Below are 11,146 nucleotides of genomic sequence, written 5' to 3'. Positions count from 1 at the left end.
TGGGCAGATGGGGGACTCTTGCCCCTGCCACCTACAGGTGACCAACTCATGTGCATTACACAGCATATGACGGCAGGCACAGCTCTGACCAGTGAGCTGCCTCGGGGACCAGGGCCCATGTGTGGGTGACACACTAGAAAACGCAGTGTGCTGGGGGAGGGGATGGGTCTGAAGGCAGACATCTCATCTTCCAGTGTTTTGTCCCCATACCCTCCCAGCAACTGGGAAAAGAGAAGAAGCTCTGCCCTCGAGGACTTTCCAGCGGGAGTGTACACAGAGAAGTGAAGCTTTGTACAGGGAGGAGGTTGTTTTGGAAGTGAAGGGCAGTTTGTGAACATGTGGGGATGTGTTCGTAAGAAAATGGGTGAAGCTTAGAGACTTGGGGATGGAAGTCTCAAGGAATCATAGAATTCCTTACATTTGGATGTTCCTTTCTGATTACCAAAAGTAAGACTAGGGCCAGAGTGAAGAACCTGACACAGCAGGTGCCTCTGAGGTTTCCCACAGGAGACAAGAAATAAGAAGCTGTGGCCATACCCCCCCCCCACTGCTAAATTTGACTGGCTTAAAAAAAAAAAAAAATAAGCAGCTATGGCTGAGCCAGGTGTGTGGTGCACACCTGTAATCCCAGCACTTGGGGAGGCTGAGGCAGAAGGATTGTTGTGAATTTGAGACCAGCCAGGGCTACAAAATGAGCTCAAGGCCACCCTGAATGGCATAGAGGGACCCTGTCTCAAAAAGATAAAGAGAAAAGAAACAGCTGTGGCTGGTATTCAGTAATCAACTGACATAAACAGCCAGATCTTTCTTCGGCTGTGCAGATGGCAGTTGTGGCCTTCACCACGTTGTCAGGAGCACATAGGGTCCAGGAAAGGGTGAAAAGGAAGATTGCCAAATGTCAAGTTTTTGGGAGCAAGGAGGCAACCCTGAAGGCCGAGCAGTGTCGCAGGTTAGGCATAGCGAGCTAGACCAGCCTCCACATGCAGCCTCTGCTCAGACCCCTTGAGACCTGTACATACTCAGGGCCATGAGGAGGGGAAGCCCGCTCTGGGCGAGATGGAACACTCAGTCCTGTGCCAGTCACAACAGTGTCCTGAAAACAAGTTGCTTCATTTTATTGATGGTGAGCCCTATAGTAAAAGTCACACAGTAAAGTGCAAGGCAACATAAAAACAGTTCTGTCACTCCCAGAACCACAGTTTGAAATACCCCAGCCACCCTCACATCCTGCTTCTCTGGACTAGGTGCTAGACACAAACAGATCAGGACCAAGACGTAATGCAGAAGCAGCTACCCTTGAACTTGATACTTGAACTTGATACTCCTTTTTAAGAAATGAACTACAATCACCAGACATAGTAGAGCACACTTGTAATCCCAGCACCTGGAAGGCTGAGGCAAAAAGACTGCCACAAGTTTGAGGCCAGCCTGTCACATGCTATGTCACACATTGTGAGTTCAAGGTTGGTCTGACTACATAGCAAGACCCTGTCCCCAAAAACAAACAAACAAACAAAAAAATGATCTATAGCTGGGAGTGTATGATGGCACACACTTCTAATCCCAACACTTTTGAGGCTGAGGCAGGAGAATCGTCAAGTTCAAGGCCAGTCTGGGCTACCTACAGAGTTCAAATCCTGCCTGAACTATAACATAGGGAAACCCTGCCTCAACACCAGCCTCCATGGACACCTACCCCCCAAAAAGAAAAAACTACAAGCCAGACATGTTAGTGCATTCCCATTGTTCCAAATCTCTGGGAGCCTGAGATGATCACAAATTCAAGCCCAGGCTAGGCAACTTTGTGACTTAGACCCAATCTCAAAAAGGGCAAGACATATTGTTCAAAGTCCCTAGGTTCACCTTAGTACCACTCAAATGACTAGGACACAGCTCAGTGATAAGAGCATTTGCATACTATGTGTAGTGTCCCAGGTTCAATTCCTAGCACTGCTAGAAGACAAAAGCCTGCTATAATCTACAGATTTCAGGTGGAAGAGAAACTCTGAAGGGCTTTTACACACAAGATATCCTGTGATGTCTGCTGGAGAAAACTGAGACCCATGGCAGAAGCCACAGGGAGACGGAAGCCAACTCAGCACAAAGAGAAAATGATTTAAAGGCAGTCTCAGGTGACGGTAAGTTTCCCCGGGTGGTGTGAGGGAAACCTGCTCTATGCCAGAGCCTGTGCTGAGCGGATTACAGCGGGCATCAAAATGCTTTGAAGTCCCGTGTTCTAAGTGAAGAATCGACAGTGAACAGCTTGCCCAAAGGCTGTGTCAGAGCCATTTGCAGCTCCGCCATGCACACACAGAAACACACACACACACACACACACACACACACACGGTGCACTACACTTCCTCTGTATAGGCTGGTGTCCCACACTCTGGATGCAGGGGAAGGAGATGCAGCACAGCAGAAAGCCACCAGATTTCTTTGAAACCCTGCTTCCTGAGGAGTAATTCAGATTTCCTTAAGACAGGATTCTTGTCGTCTTCCTCAGTACGTCAGATCCGTAGCCAGGGAGATGAAACAAAAGGACAGTGCAGCCCCAAGGTCCTGTTACTCCCCTTGGAGTCAGGGCCTCAGGATCCTGAGCCTCCCCATCCTATCCTTAGGTTCCTCCTTTAATAAAGCCCTAGCTAGAAAAAGGAGTTTGACCTGGGAGTGAGCAGCAGTGGCCACAGGGTGGCAGCAGAGCTTCAGCTACAGAGCCCAACTCCCAAACAGTGGGGTTTTGCATTTTTTTCCCAAGAAGTGTTCTTCAGTGATGGTGGCTGTCCACACTCTGTGGGCTCCAAATCCTCTCCATGTCCTGTATCTCACTATCCCATCCACAGCCTAATCTCAGAGTAGTGAATCCATGTTTAACCATCTAAGAGGTGGTGAACAGAGCTGAAACAGGCTGTGTGGCTGACTTCCATCCCAAGGGGTAAGGGGGGACCCAGCTGGGTCACCCGCCCCGCCCCCCCTGCAATGGAGAGCCTTGCCCTAACACCTGTCCCTCCTCACAGCAGTTTATGCTTCAATCTACAAGTTACGAGAGAGGTGATCAGTTGAAGGTCTCCAACCTGTTGAGGGATTAAGGGTTTTTGTAAGGCCCCACCAGGGCCTGGCTCTGACAATGCATCCATACTTAATGATGCTTCTTCAGCTCTAGAGACAGGATTTATGCATCTAATAAAGTCTGTAACTCCAGGCTTCGGGGCTGGGGGCGGAGACTTTGAGAGCAGCAAGTCCCAGAGAGAGCCATGGGAGGGGATCTCAGGCAGCTCTTAATGAAGCCGTGCATTTCCACTGCCTGTCTAGACTCCCCCCTCGGGCTGCTGCTGGGGGTTGGGGACAAGAGGACAGCAGGTATAAGAGGCTGGTGTGGCTGTGGGAAGGAGGATGGTAGCATGGATTCCAGGCAGGCGGCGGCGGTGCTGCTGGTACTGCTGCTGACAGTGGGCTGGGCCTATGCTGAAGGACCAGGGGGGCAGCACAGCGACCAGGTCTTCATGGTGAGCAAGCTCCTGGCCTCCACATCACCATTTTCTTCTACTCCACATGGGACTTGTGCTCCAGGCTTAGGTGCTCCCTGGTCATCAACTTCATTAGGTCTCACACCTGAGGGAGATGGTACCTCAGCCTCTAAAACCTACCCTTGGAGGTCACTCCCTTCCCATTGTGTCTTTAGTGTCCTGGGCATCTGCCATCTTCCCTCCCTGTTGCCCCTGCCTTAGGAGGAAGACATTGGACCCCACCCACGGCAGCGTGCCCAGACCCATGGGTCCCTCCTGCACTCCCTGCTCCAAGCCATGGAGAGAACTGGCCGGAGCCCAGCCTTCCTGTTCCAGCCCCAGAGGTGAGTCTGAAAGCGACATATGCACAGCAGGGGCTGGGAAGACCAGGGGACAGAAGAGGATAGGGAAGGGGGCTTGACAGGAGAGACTTCAGGGAGCTGTATGCAGATGAATCTCTCCTCAGGTTTGGCAGAAATACCTGGGGGTCCTGGAATAGCGAGCGGCTGAGTCCCCGAGCTGAAGAATTCTGGAGCCTAGCTGCCCCTCAGCGCTTTGGGAAGAAGTAACATCATCTCCTGGTGTGTTTGCATGCAAGGCCTACACCCCAAAGTGCCATGTCACCCCAACCTCAATAAAGCTGTCTGCTTTGGAGTCCCTGTGTCTGAGACTTCAGAGGGCTAGAAAGAGAGCCCTGGGCACAAACCACTGCCCCTCCACCTCCACCATACCAGACTCCAGCAACGCAGCTGACAGTGTTCCCCAGTCGCCTGCCTGCAGCAGCGAACACGTGAATTAGAGGGGCAAGAAGCAGACAGCACAGAAAGGAAGGAGGGTAGTGCTGGCCTGTGCCACCCACATGACTCAGGGCCATACAAAGAACAGGATTTATGAAACCAAGGAGTATACATTTATTCTGGACTCTAGCAGAGCCTCAATTTCCTTCCTAGGCTCATCATCATCCACAGAATGAGGACGGAGACCAGGCTGACTGAGGCCCTGTGGTCCCTGGCCCCTTGCCCAGTGCCCTCCTCAGCAAAAAGGCAAGTAGTCCATGTCAGAGGTAGAGATGGCACCTCCACAGGGTACCAGAGGGGGGAGATGCACGGGCCCAGAGGCAGAAAGAGCAGGGAGCAAGCAGGGGCGCGCATCTGTGAATCCAGCTGGGGCTCTACTTGCTGCCCGCCATGATCTTGAGGTACTGCAGGGCACGGCGAGCAGCCTCGCCCCGGGCTTCCTCCCTGGTGGTCGCAGAGCCATGACACACAGTGGCTGGCTGGGTGGACAGTTCCACTAGGCACTGGCAGAGCCCACTCACGCTCAGCTCCTCTGAAGAGCAAAAGAGAAAAGGGAGGCAGTGTTGGGAGTAGGGAGCCAGCACTGGGCAAGGGTGCATCCAGCAACCTCCTTACACTTGGTCCAGTCCCACCCTCCCCTGGCCCCTCAACAAGCCATACCAATGTCCAGGTAGCTGACGTGGAAGGCTTGTTCCTCCGAGAGCTCGCTGAGGACACTGCAGCAGCCAGAGCCCAGAGCACCTAGGGAGCCCGGAGAGCAACTTCGAAGGTACAGGATCTTTTCTCCCTCGGAATTTCGCAGAGAATCCCATGTGCAGCCTGGGCCCCGGCTCCGAAGTCCATCCAAGTGGGAGCCCACACCCTGACAAGATGTGGCAGTGAGAAAGATGCCATCAAGGGCTGCAGGACCAAGGCATTCTGATAGTCAATGTCACAGTTGAGGCTATTGGGATTCAAGGACCTATGAGCCCTAGGTCTGGTAGGAAACTGACACAGATGCAGTCCCAGGACCTAGACAGGGTCCTTTCCTGAGTCCCAAACCCAACCCCTAGTGCCCCCCACACACAAGCCACTCACAATGGAAAAGTGATCGTCATCGGGCTCCGCCTCAGTGCCATCCCGGGCATCCAGAGGCACTGTGTGCACTCGGAGCAGCATCTTAGCTGCCGCGTTACGCTTCGCCAGCTTTTTGGAAGTGCCACTGCCTGCATGTGGGGAGAGCAATGCTGGATTCTGATCCCCAACAGACCGACCGATTCTTTCCACCCAGGGCATACGTGGAGACTCCCCTAAGTGAAGTTAACTGGATAGGGAAGCTCAAGGCTGGCCCATGCACCCGGGAACCTGGTTGGTCACAAGAGAAGGGGAAAGACAGTACTAGGTAGAAGCCAGAAGACGCTAAGCCAGGAGCCACAAAGCAAGGAGAGGGACAGCATAGCACAGCAAGCCTAAAGACACCTTATGCCCAGGCCGGACTGCTGTGGAGAAAGGAGATGTAAGAAGTCCCTTCTGCCTAGTTACCGATCTCAATGAAACGCTCCACTCGACAGGTCATGGTGAACTCTTTTCGGTGGGCAGGTCCAGACTCCTGGGTCACTGTGTACTCTGGCAACCGCCAGCCCTTCTGTACCACCAGCTCCTTGGAAAGGAGACACAAGGAACACAAGGCTCAGTGAGAAAATACTCATCGTGACCCTGTTGGCACCTAAGAGGTTCCAACTCTCAATGAAAGGAAGGCGAGAAGGTACAAAAAGGGCCTGAGCTCGAGGTTCCCACCCTACCCACAAACACTCGGTCTGGGAAGACAAGCACACACGGCCGACGAAGGCACACACCTGCAGAGCACCAACGGGGTTGCACTCAGACTGCTGAGGGGAGACAGGGGGCTGCATCTCCATGGGGGAGCTCCTAAAGGAAAAAGGGCTCAGGCCAAAGCTTCAGAGAATGGCTCTCCCTGGGCTGCCTGTGAGCCCCAGTGTTAACCACTGCTTATTTTCCCATTCCCACTAAGGGCCACTGTCTGTCCAGACATCTAGCCTTATTCCCTCCCTCTCCAATGAGGGTCCCTCAGGGTTCCAGACGCATTTCTTCTTTTGTTGTTTTTTTCAAGACAAGGTCTCATTATTTTGCCAAGTCTGTCTCAAAACTCACAATCCCCCTGCCTTAGGTTCCTGAGTGCTGGAATTATAAGCGTATGCCACCAAGCCCAGTTCCCAGGCACATTTGATTCTGGAATAGTTGGTGTCATTTCCCTTAGACAGTGGGAGAGGTGCTGATGGCCAGGATCCAGAAGCACCTGATGAGTCTCAAACAGGACATTACGTGACCAACCCCAAAGGAGGGAAGGGGCTGAAAGACTTTAAATGGCCTGATGGCATCGATATGGCTTCTCATAAATCACAAATTACCTCCTGCCTCAAAAGCTGACCAACTGCCACAAATTCTTTAAGCACTGGTCCCCACTATTCCATTCCCTGTATATGCTCCCTGTATATTCCTCATGCCTTATCAGCCTGGGTCTAAGCAATGGGGACCAGAAGCCAAGACCCCCTCATTCTCTTCAGAGCAGTCAGGGTACACAGATACCTTGTCAGGACAGCCAATGGAACAGGAGCAGCAATGGCCACAGTGGTAAAAACAGGAGCGTCCTCAGGCAGTGAAGAGTCTGGAGGAGAAAAAGAACTTCCCGAGGGGAAGGAGGCCTTGGACTCACACCCACATGCAGGGAAAGAGAGGAATGGGGACCCATCCCTTAACGGAACCACACTCAAGAGACTCAACAACAGCTCTTCTTCCTAGGATCTTTCACTACCCACTCTGACCCAAAAAGACTTGAGAAAAAGAGATCTCTGAAAAGAGTAACCACATGAATTCAAGAACCATGGGAAAAAACTCCACCCTGAACGTGGAAGAGGAAAGGACATCTTGTTAGAAACAGGAGGCACACTGGGGAATGCCCCCTGTCAGCTTCAGCTTCCTCCCTAACCCATGCCCCAGCTATAACCACAACCCCTCCAAGGGGCTGGCTATTCCCCCGAGAATTCTTCACAGCAGGAGAAGCCCTGGAAATACTTGTTTCCAGTTCACAGGAAACTCTCAGGAAGGAGTCAGGTCAATGTGGCCAAACGTCACTAAGGCCAGACCTGCAGGGACACGGAGGTGGTGCAGGACCTGGGTTCCTGGAAGGGCTACTAGGGTGCCTTGGCTGTTCCTCCCTCACCTGCTGTCCTCCAGAGCCGATTCCAGCATGCTCCCCCCTTTGAGGTGTTTGAGGGCCACCTCAGCGGCCTTGTGCTTGGCTGCCTTCTTGCTGGGTCCCTGACCTGAGAGAGGGGTGTGGGCAATACTGGAAGTCACTGGAAGGACAAAAGAGAAACGAGCATCCCACAGCCTCTCTCCTCACAGCCAGAGGAAGTCAACCAAGCCCCCTCTGACCAACCTCCCCTTGCCCGGAACTACATTAGGTTCCATTGATTGCTGGAAGGAAAGGCTCTTGGCCATTAGTTCCCAGAATTAGGCCTCAAGAAGTAATACTTCCGAGTTCAAACACTTTAGGGGGAGTTTCTTTCTGTGCTATTTTCCTCTTCAGATTACTTTCTTTTCCTTCAATAAACAGAAAGCTGAAAAACAGAGGATAAACTCTGCAAAGACCACTTCCTGCCACTTACTAGGCATGGGACTATGCACCAGTCCCTCTGTCTCTCATATTCAATATCCTCCTATTCAGCATGGGATACAGCACAGCAAGCATTCATTCCTCCCAGTGTCCACTGAGAATTCAGTGTTCCTCTGGGACAATGACAATCTGCCAAATCCCTGGGCAGTCCTACCCACCTTACAGCCCTGTTCTCCCAATCCAGTCAGAGGCTTTTCCCCTGACACCTCTCCTTCCCTCACTCGCCTTAGAGAACTGTGAAGAGAGACACTAAGATACAAAGCCATAGAGGCCCTTGAATGCGCACCCCAGCCAGGCTGCCCAAGCCTTCCTCACCAGTGCAGCTGGTGTCGCCAACGGTGACCCGGAAGGTGAAATTAGGCTGGTGGGCTTGGCCCTCGGCTTTGAGAAGGTCGTACACGGGCGTCTTCCCTATTCTGGTCCCATACTCCTGCAGAAGGCTGATCGGGGTCTTGCCCGGGTTGACGGCCAGCATTTGCTCTATACTGGGGGGAGGGGCACAGACCCACATCACACCTCCCCCCTGTACACCCACCTGGCCAAGCACTGCCACGCCAGACCTTGGCACATTATAGGGAACATAGGGGTCGAGGAGGCCTCAGACAGTAGAGCACCCAGTGGCTGGGTTTAAAGTGGGGATGCAGCTGGAAAGGCAGGGTTCACTATCTCAAGGCAGGTGAGAAATGCACTGTTGCTGTCTCAACGCTAAGGATCCTGTCCCCAGTACTCTTTGCAAGAGCATGCCCCCTGATACGGTGCAGGACAGGAACCTAGTACCCACCAAATGCACTGAATGTGGGGGCATAAAGCCCAATGATCCAGTGCAGCCTGGGAACCCGGCCAACCCAAACTATTTAGAGCTGGAGCCTGTGGCCACTGCCCCAGTGCATGCCGGGAACCACTGCCCACTACCCCAGTGTTTGCTGGGAACAACCCTTAGGCCAGGTGCATGCTGGGGCCGCGCCGCTAACCCTCCGCACCTCTCTACATTTTTCGCCTTTCAGGGACCGGGACGAAGCGGCTCACCTGGGCAGCCCGCAGCCCGTGGTAGTGCCAGAGCCCTGCTCCTCTTCACTCATTCCCTCCTCCGTCCCCGCAGTCGCCACCGTGACTACAGCCTCCACGCGCCCCAGTACACCGCCGACGAGCTAGGGCCGGGGCCAAGCCCGGAGTCGCGGCCGGTAGGGCCTGCCGCGGGGCATGCTGGGATATGGAGTCCCCCGCCCACCTAGCTTCACAAGTCTCCATCAAGAGGGATGCTACCCGCCCCACAACCCTTCGCGCGGCTCGCCGGGGCTGACCGCACCGCCTTCTGGGAGGAGCGGACCCCTAAACTGTGGGCGGTACCGCCGCTCCTGGCGTCCGTGAAGCTGTGAGCATGCGTACTGTTGGAGTGGAACCGGCTGGGGGTGGGGCGGTAAGGTCTGACAATTCGAGATTGGGGCCTTTTGAACCCTAGAAAACTACAGAACCCAGCAGCTCTCACATCTTTGTCGCAGCTGGAGGGACCGGTTCTAACAACCAGGAGGCTTCGCGGCGTTACTGGTCATTCCAATTACGTTGACTTCCTCTAGACGCTTTGAGATTGGTTACTTGGCCTAGAGGGGCGGGGACAAGGGACGAGGCAGGCCCCCCCCACCGTTGACCCGCCTCCTTCCTGGAAAGGGTTTTGATTGGCCCAGGAGGCTGCCGGAGGATCCTGGCTGTTTGCTGTCTGCGAGGGTGGCTCTTACCTGGACGCTAGAGGGAGCTGTTCTGTATCTCAACCCCGAGGGCTCTAGGGCCGTGGTAATCCAAGTTGGTGTCAAACAGTTGTCCGTCTACCCCAGGATAAGCTTCTGACTCGCAGGCCTCCGTGTCACAGAACCCGTTTCGTTTCCTTTTTCTAGATTGTCCTTGACCTCCCTTCCTTTAATTAACTCTGCACACAGCCTGTTGGATTTGGCGTCTCTTCTAAAGCCTTTTTAGATTAGTCCTACTGGGCCCCCTCTTTAACTGTCCAGGAATCTGGGACCCAAGAAACGGTCTGTAGGGACACAAAATTAGGATTCAGGCACCTGGTATCATTACCTCTGCTGTGAGTCTTGAGTCTCTCAGTTGAAGAGCAAGAGACTGGTCCAGTGATGCAGAGCCCCGTGCCCTCCCCCAAAGCCTCACCACCACTGGGCTGAAAGATGTAAGGAAATCTGACCTTGGATAGAAATTGCTAAAAGTGGCTGATTGCAATGAGTGCTTTGAAAATGGGGAGGGGAGACGCAGAGGAATCTTGGAATGATAATGAGGGGTCATCCAGGAACACTTAGAGGGGGAGGGGGCCTACAGCTAAGTGGATTCCAATTGGGTGAAATTGGAGTGGTGACAACCAGGGGAGGCAGTGCTGGCAAGATCAGTAGGATAGGGGGAGTAATGCCAGAGCATTGGGGATCCCACCCGAGGAGCTGCTCTCTCTGGGTATAGAAAGAGACTATTAAAGGGTCATAGGCGGCTACTCAGCATAGGGTGCGAGGTGAAACCGCCCGTGGGAGATCGCCAGCAGGAAGGCGCGAGGCCCGGGACCGGCCTGGAGTGCCGCGGATGGCAGCGGCGGGCTCCTTTAAGAGGCCGGCGGCTCCAGCGCAGCATCCCCCGCTCAGGGCGTGTCCGTCCCGGGGGGCCAGGGGCGGGGGCTTGGGAAGGAGCGGGAGTTCAAGCAGCGCGGGGACGAGGCTAGGGGCCAGGGGTGGGGGCAGAAAGCTGGGGCTGACATCCTTGCCCCTGGACCCTGCGCGAGCATCGCCGGTGACAGCGCCCTGGGTCCGGTCGAGGGCAGCAGGGGGAGGAGGGGAGGAGGAGGAGAAGAAGGAGGAGGAGGCGGGAGCAGCATCCGGAGCGGAGCTGCAGCAGCGCCGCCTTTTGTGCTGCGGCCGCGGAGCCCCTGAGGTGAGAGCCTGGCCGGGTTGTGGGGGTTGGGGTGCAGGGATGGGTCCGGGTCCGGGTGCGGGGATCTGGGCGTGGAGGGAGAGTAGCGATGCAGATGCGGCGTGGTGAGGGAAGAGGTGGCGCGCGGATGCTGAGGCTGTGGAGATGGAGGAGCTGGGGACCTGGACCCGACGCCGGTGGGGATGGGAAGCAGGGGAACGGAGCCGAGGGCTGCTGCGGCCCAGCTCGGAGGCGTAGAGCCTCCAGAG

The 11,146-nt window shown here is 54.6% G+C and overlaps 2 protein-coding genes across 8 annotated transcripts; one reads left to right on the top strand and one right to left on the bottom strand.

The window, feature by feature from the left end:
• Positions 1-47: 47 nt before the first annotated feature.
• Positions 48-4,160, top strand: Npff (neuropeptide FF-amide peptide precursor). The gene is made up of 3 exons (XM_003476252.4): positions 48-3,506; positions 3,729-3,850; positions 3,973-4,160. Exons 1-3 carry the CDS (start codon positions 3,255-3,257, stop codon positions 4,073-4,075), a joined length of 477 nt encoding a protein of 158 aa, XP_003476300.2. The 5' UTR covers positions 48-3,254; the 3' UTR covers positions 4,076-4,160.
• Positions 4,161-4,393: 233 nt separating this feature from the next.
• On the bottom strand, positions 4,394-9,212 carry Tarbp2 (TARBP2 subunit of RISC loading complex). 7 transcript variants are annotated; one of them, XM_005006436.4, is made up of 9 exons: positions 9,006-9,212; positions 8,295-8,464; positions 7,524-7,659; positions 6,890-6,985; positions 6,139-6,211; positions 5,825-5,942; positions 5,381-5,508; positions 4,964-5,165; positions 4,394-4,835 (listed from the first exon to the last, which is right to left on the bottom strand). In XM_005006436.4, the coding sequence occupies exons 1-9, from the start codon at positions 9,056-9,058 to the stop codon at positions 4,678-4,680; spliced, it is 1,134 nt and encodes a 377-aa protein (XP_005006493.1). In that variant the 5' UTR covers positions 9,059-9,212; the 3' UTR covers positions 4,394-4,677. The 7 variants fall into 7 exon arrangements, with proteins under 7 accessions (XP_005006493.1, XP_005006494.1, XP_005006495.1 ...); XM_005006437.4 differs by having other exon boundaries at positions 7,524-7,626; XM_005006438.4 differs by lacking the exon at positions 9,006-9,212 and adding an exon at positions 8,761-8,908.
• Between the last annotated feature and the right edge of the window lie 1,934 nt (positions 9,213-11,146).

The sequence above is a fragment of the Cavia porcellus genome, unplaced genomic scaffold, assembly GCF_034190915.1.
Source record: "Cavia porcellus strain 051 isolate PalLab524CR breed Dunkin Hartley unplaced genomic scaffold, mCavPor4.1 scaffold_8, whole genome shotgun sequence".
In the NCBI taxonomy this organism is placed as follows: Eukaryota; Metazoa; Chordata; class Mammalia; order Rodentia; family Caviidae; genus Cavia; species Cavia porcellus.
The sequence above is the reverse complement of the archived record's forward strand: the minus strand, read 5'-3'. Positions and strand labels throughout refer to the sequence as shown.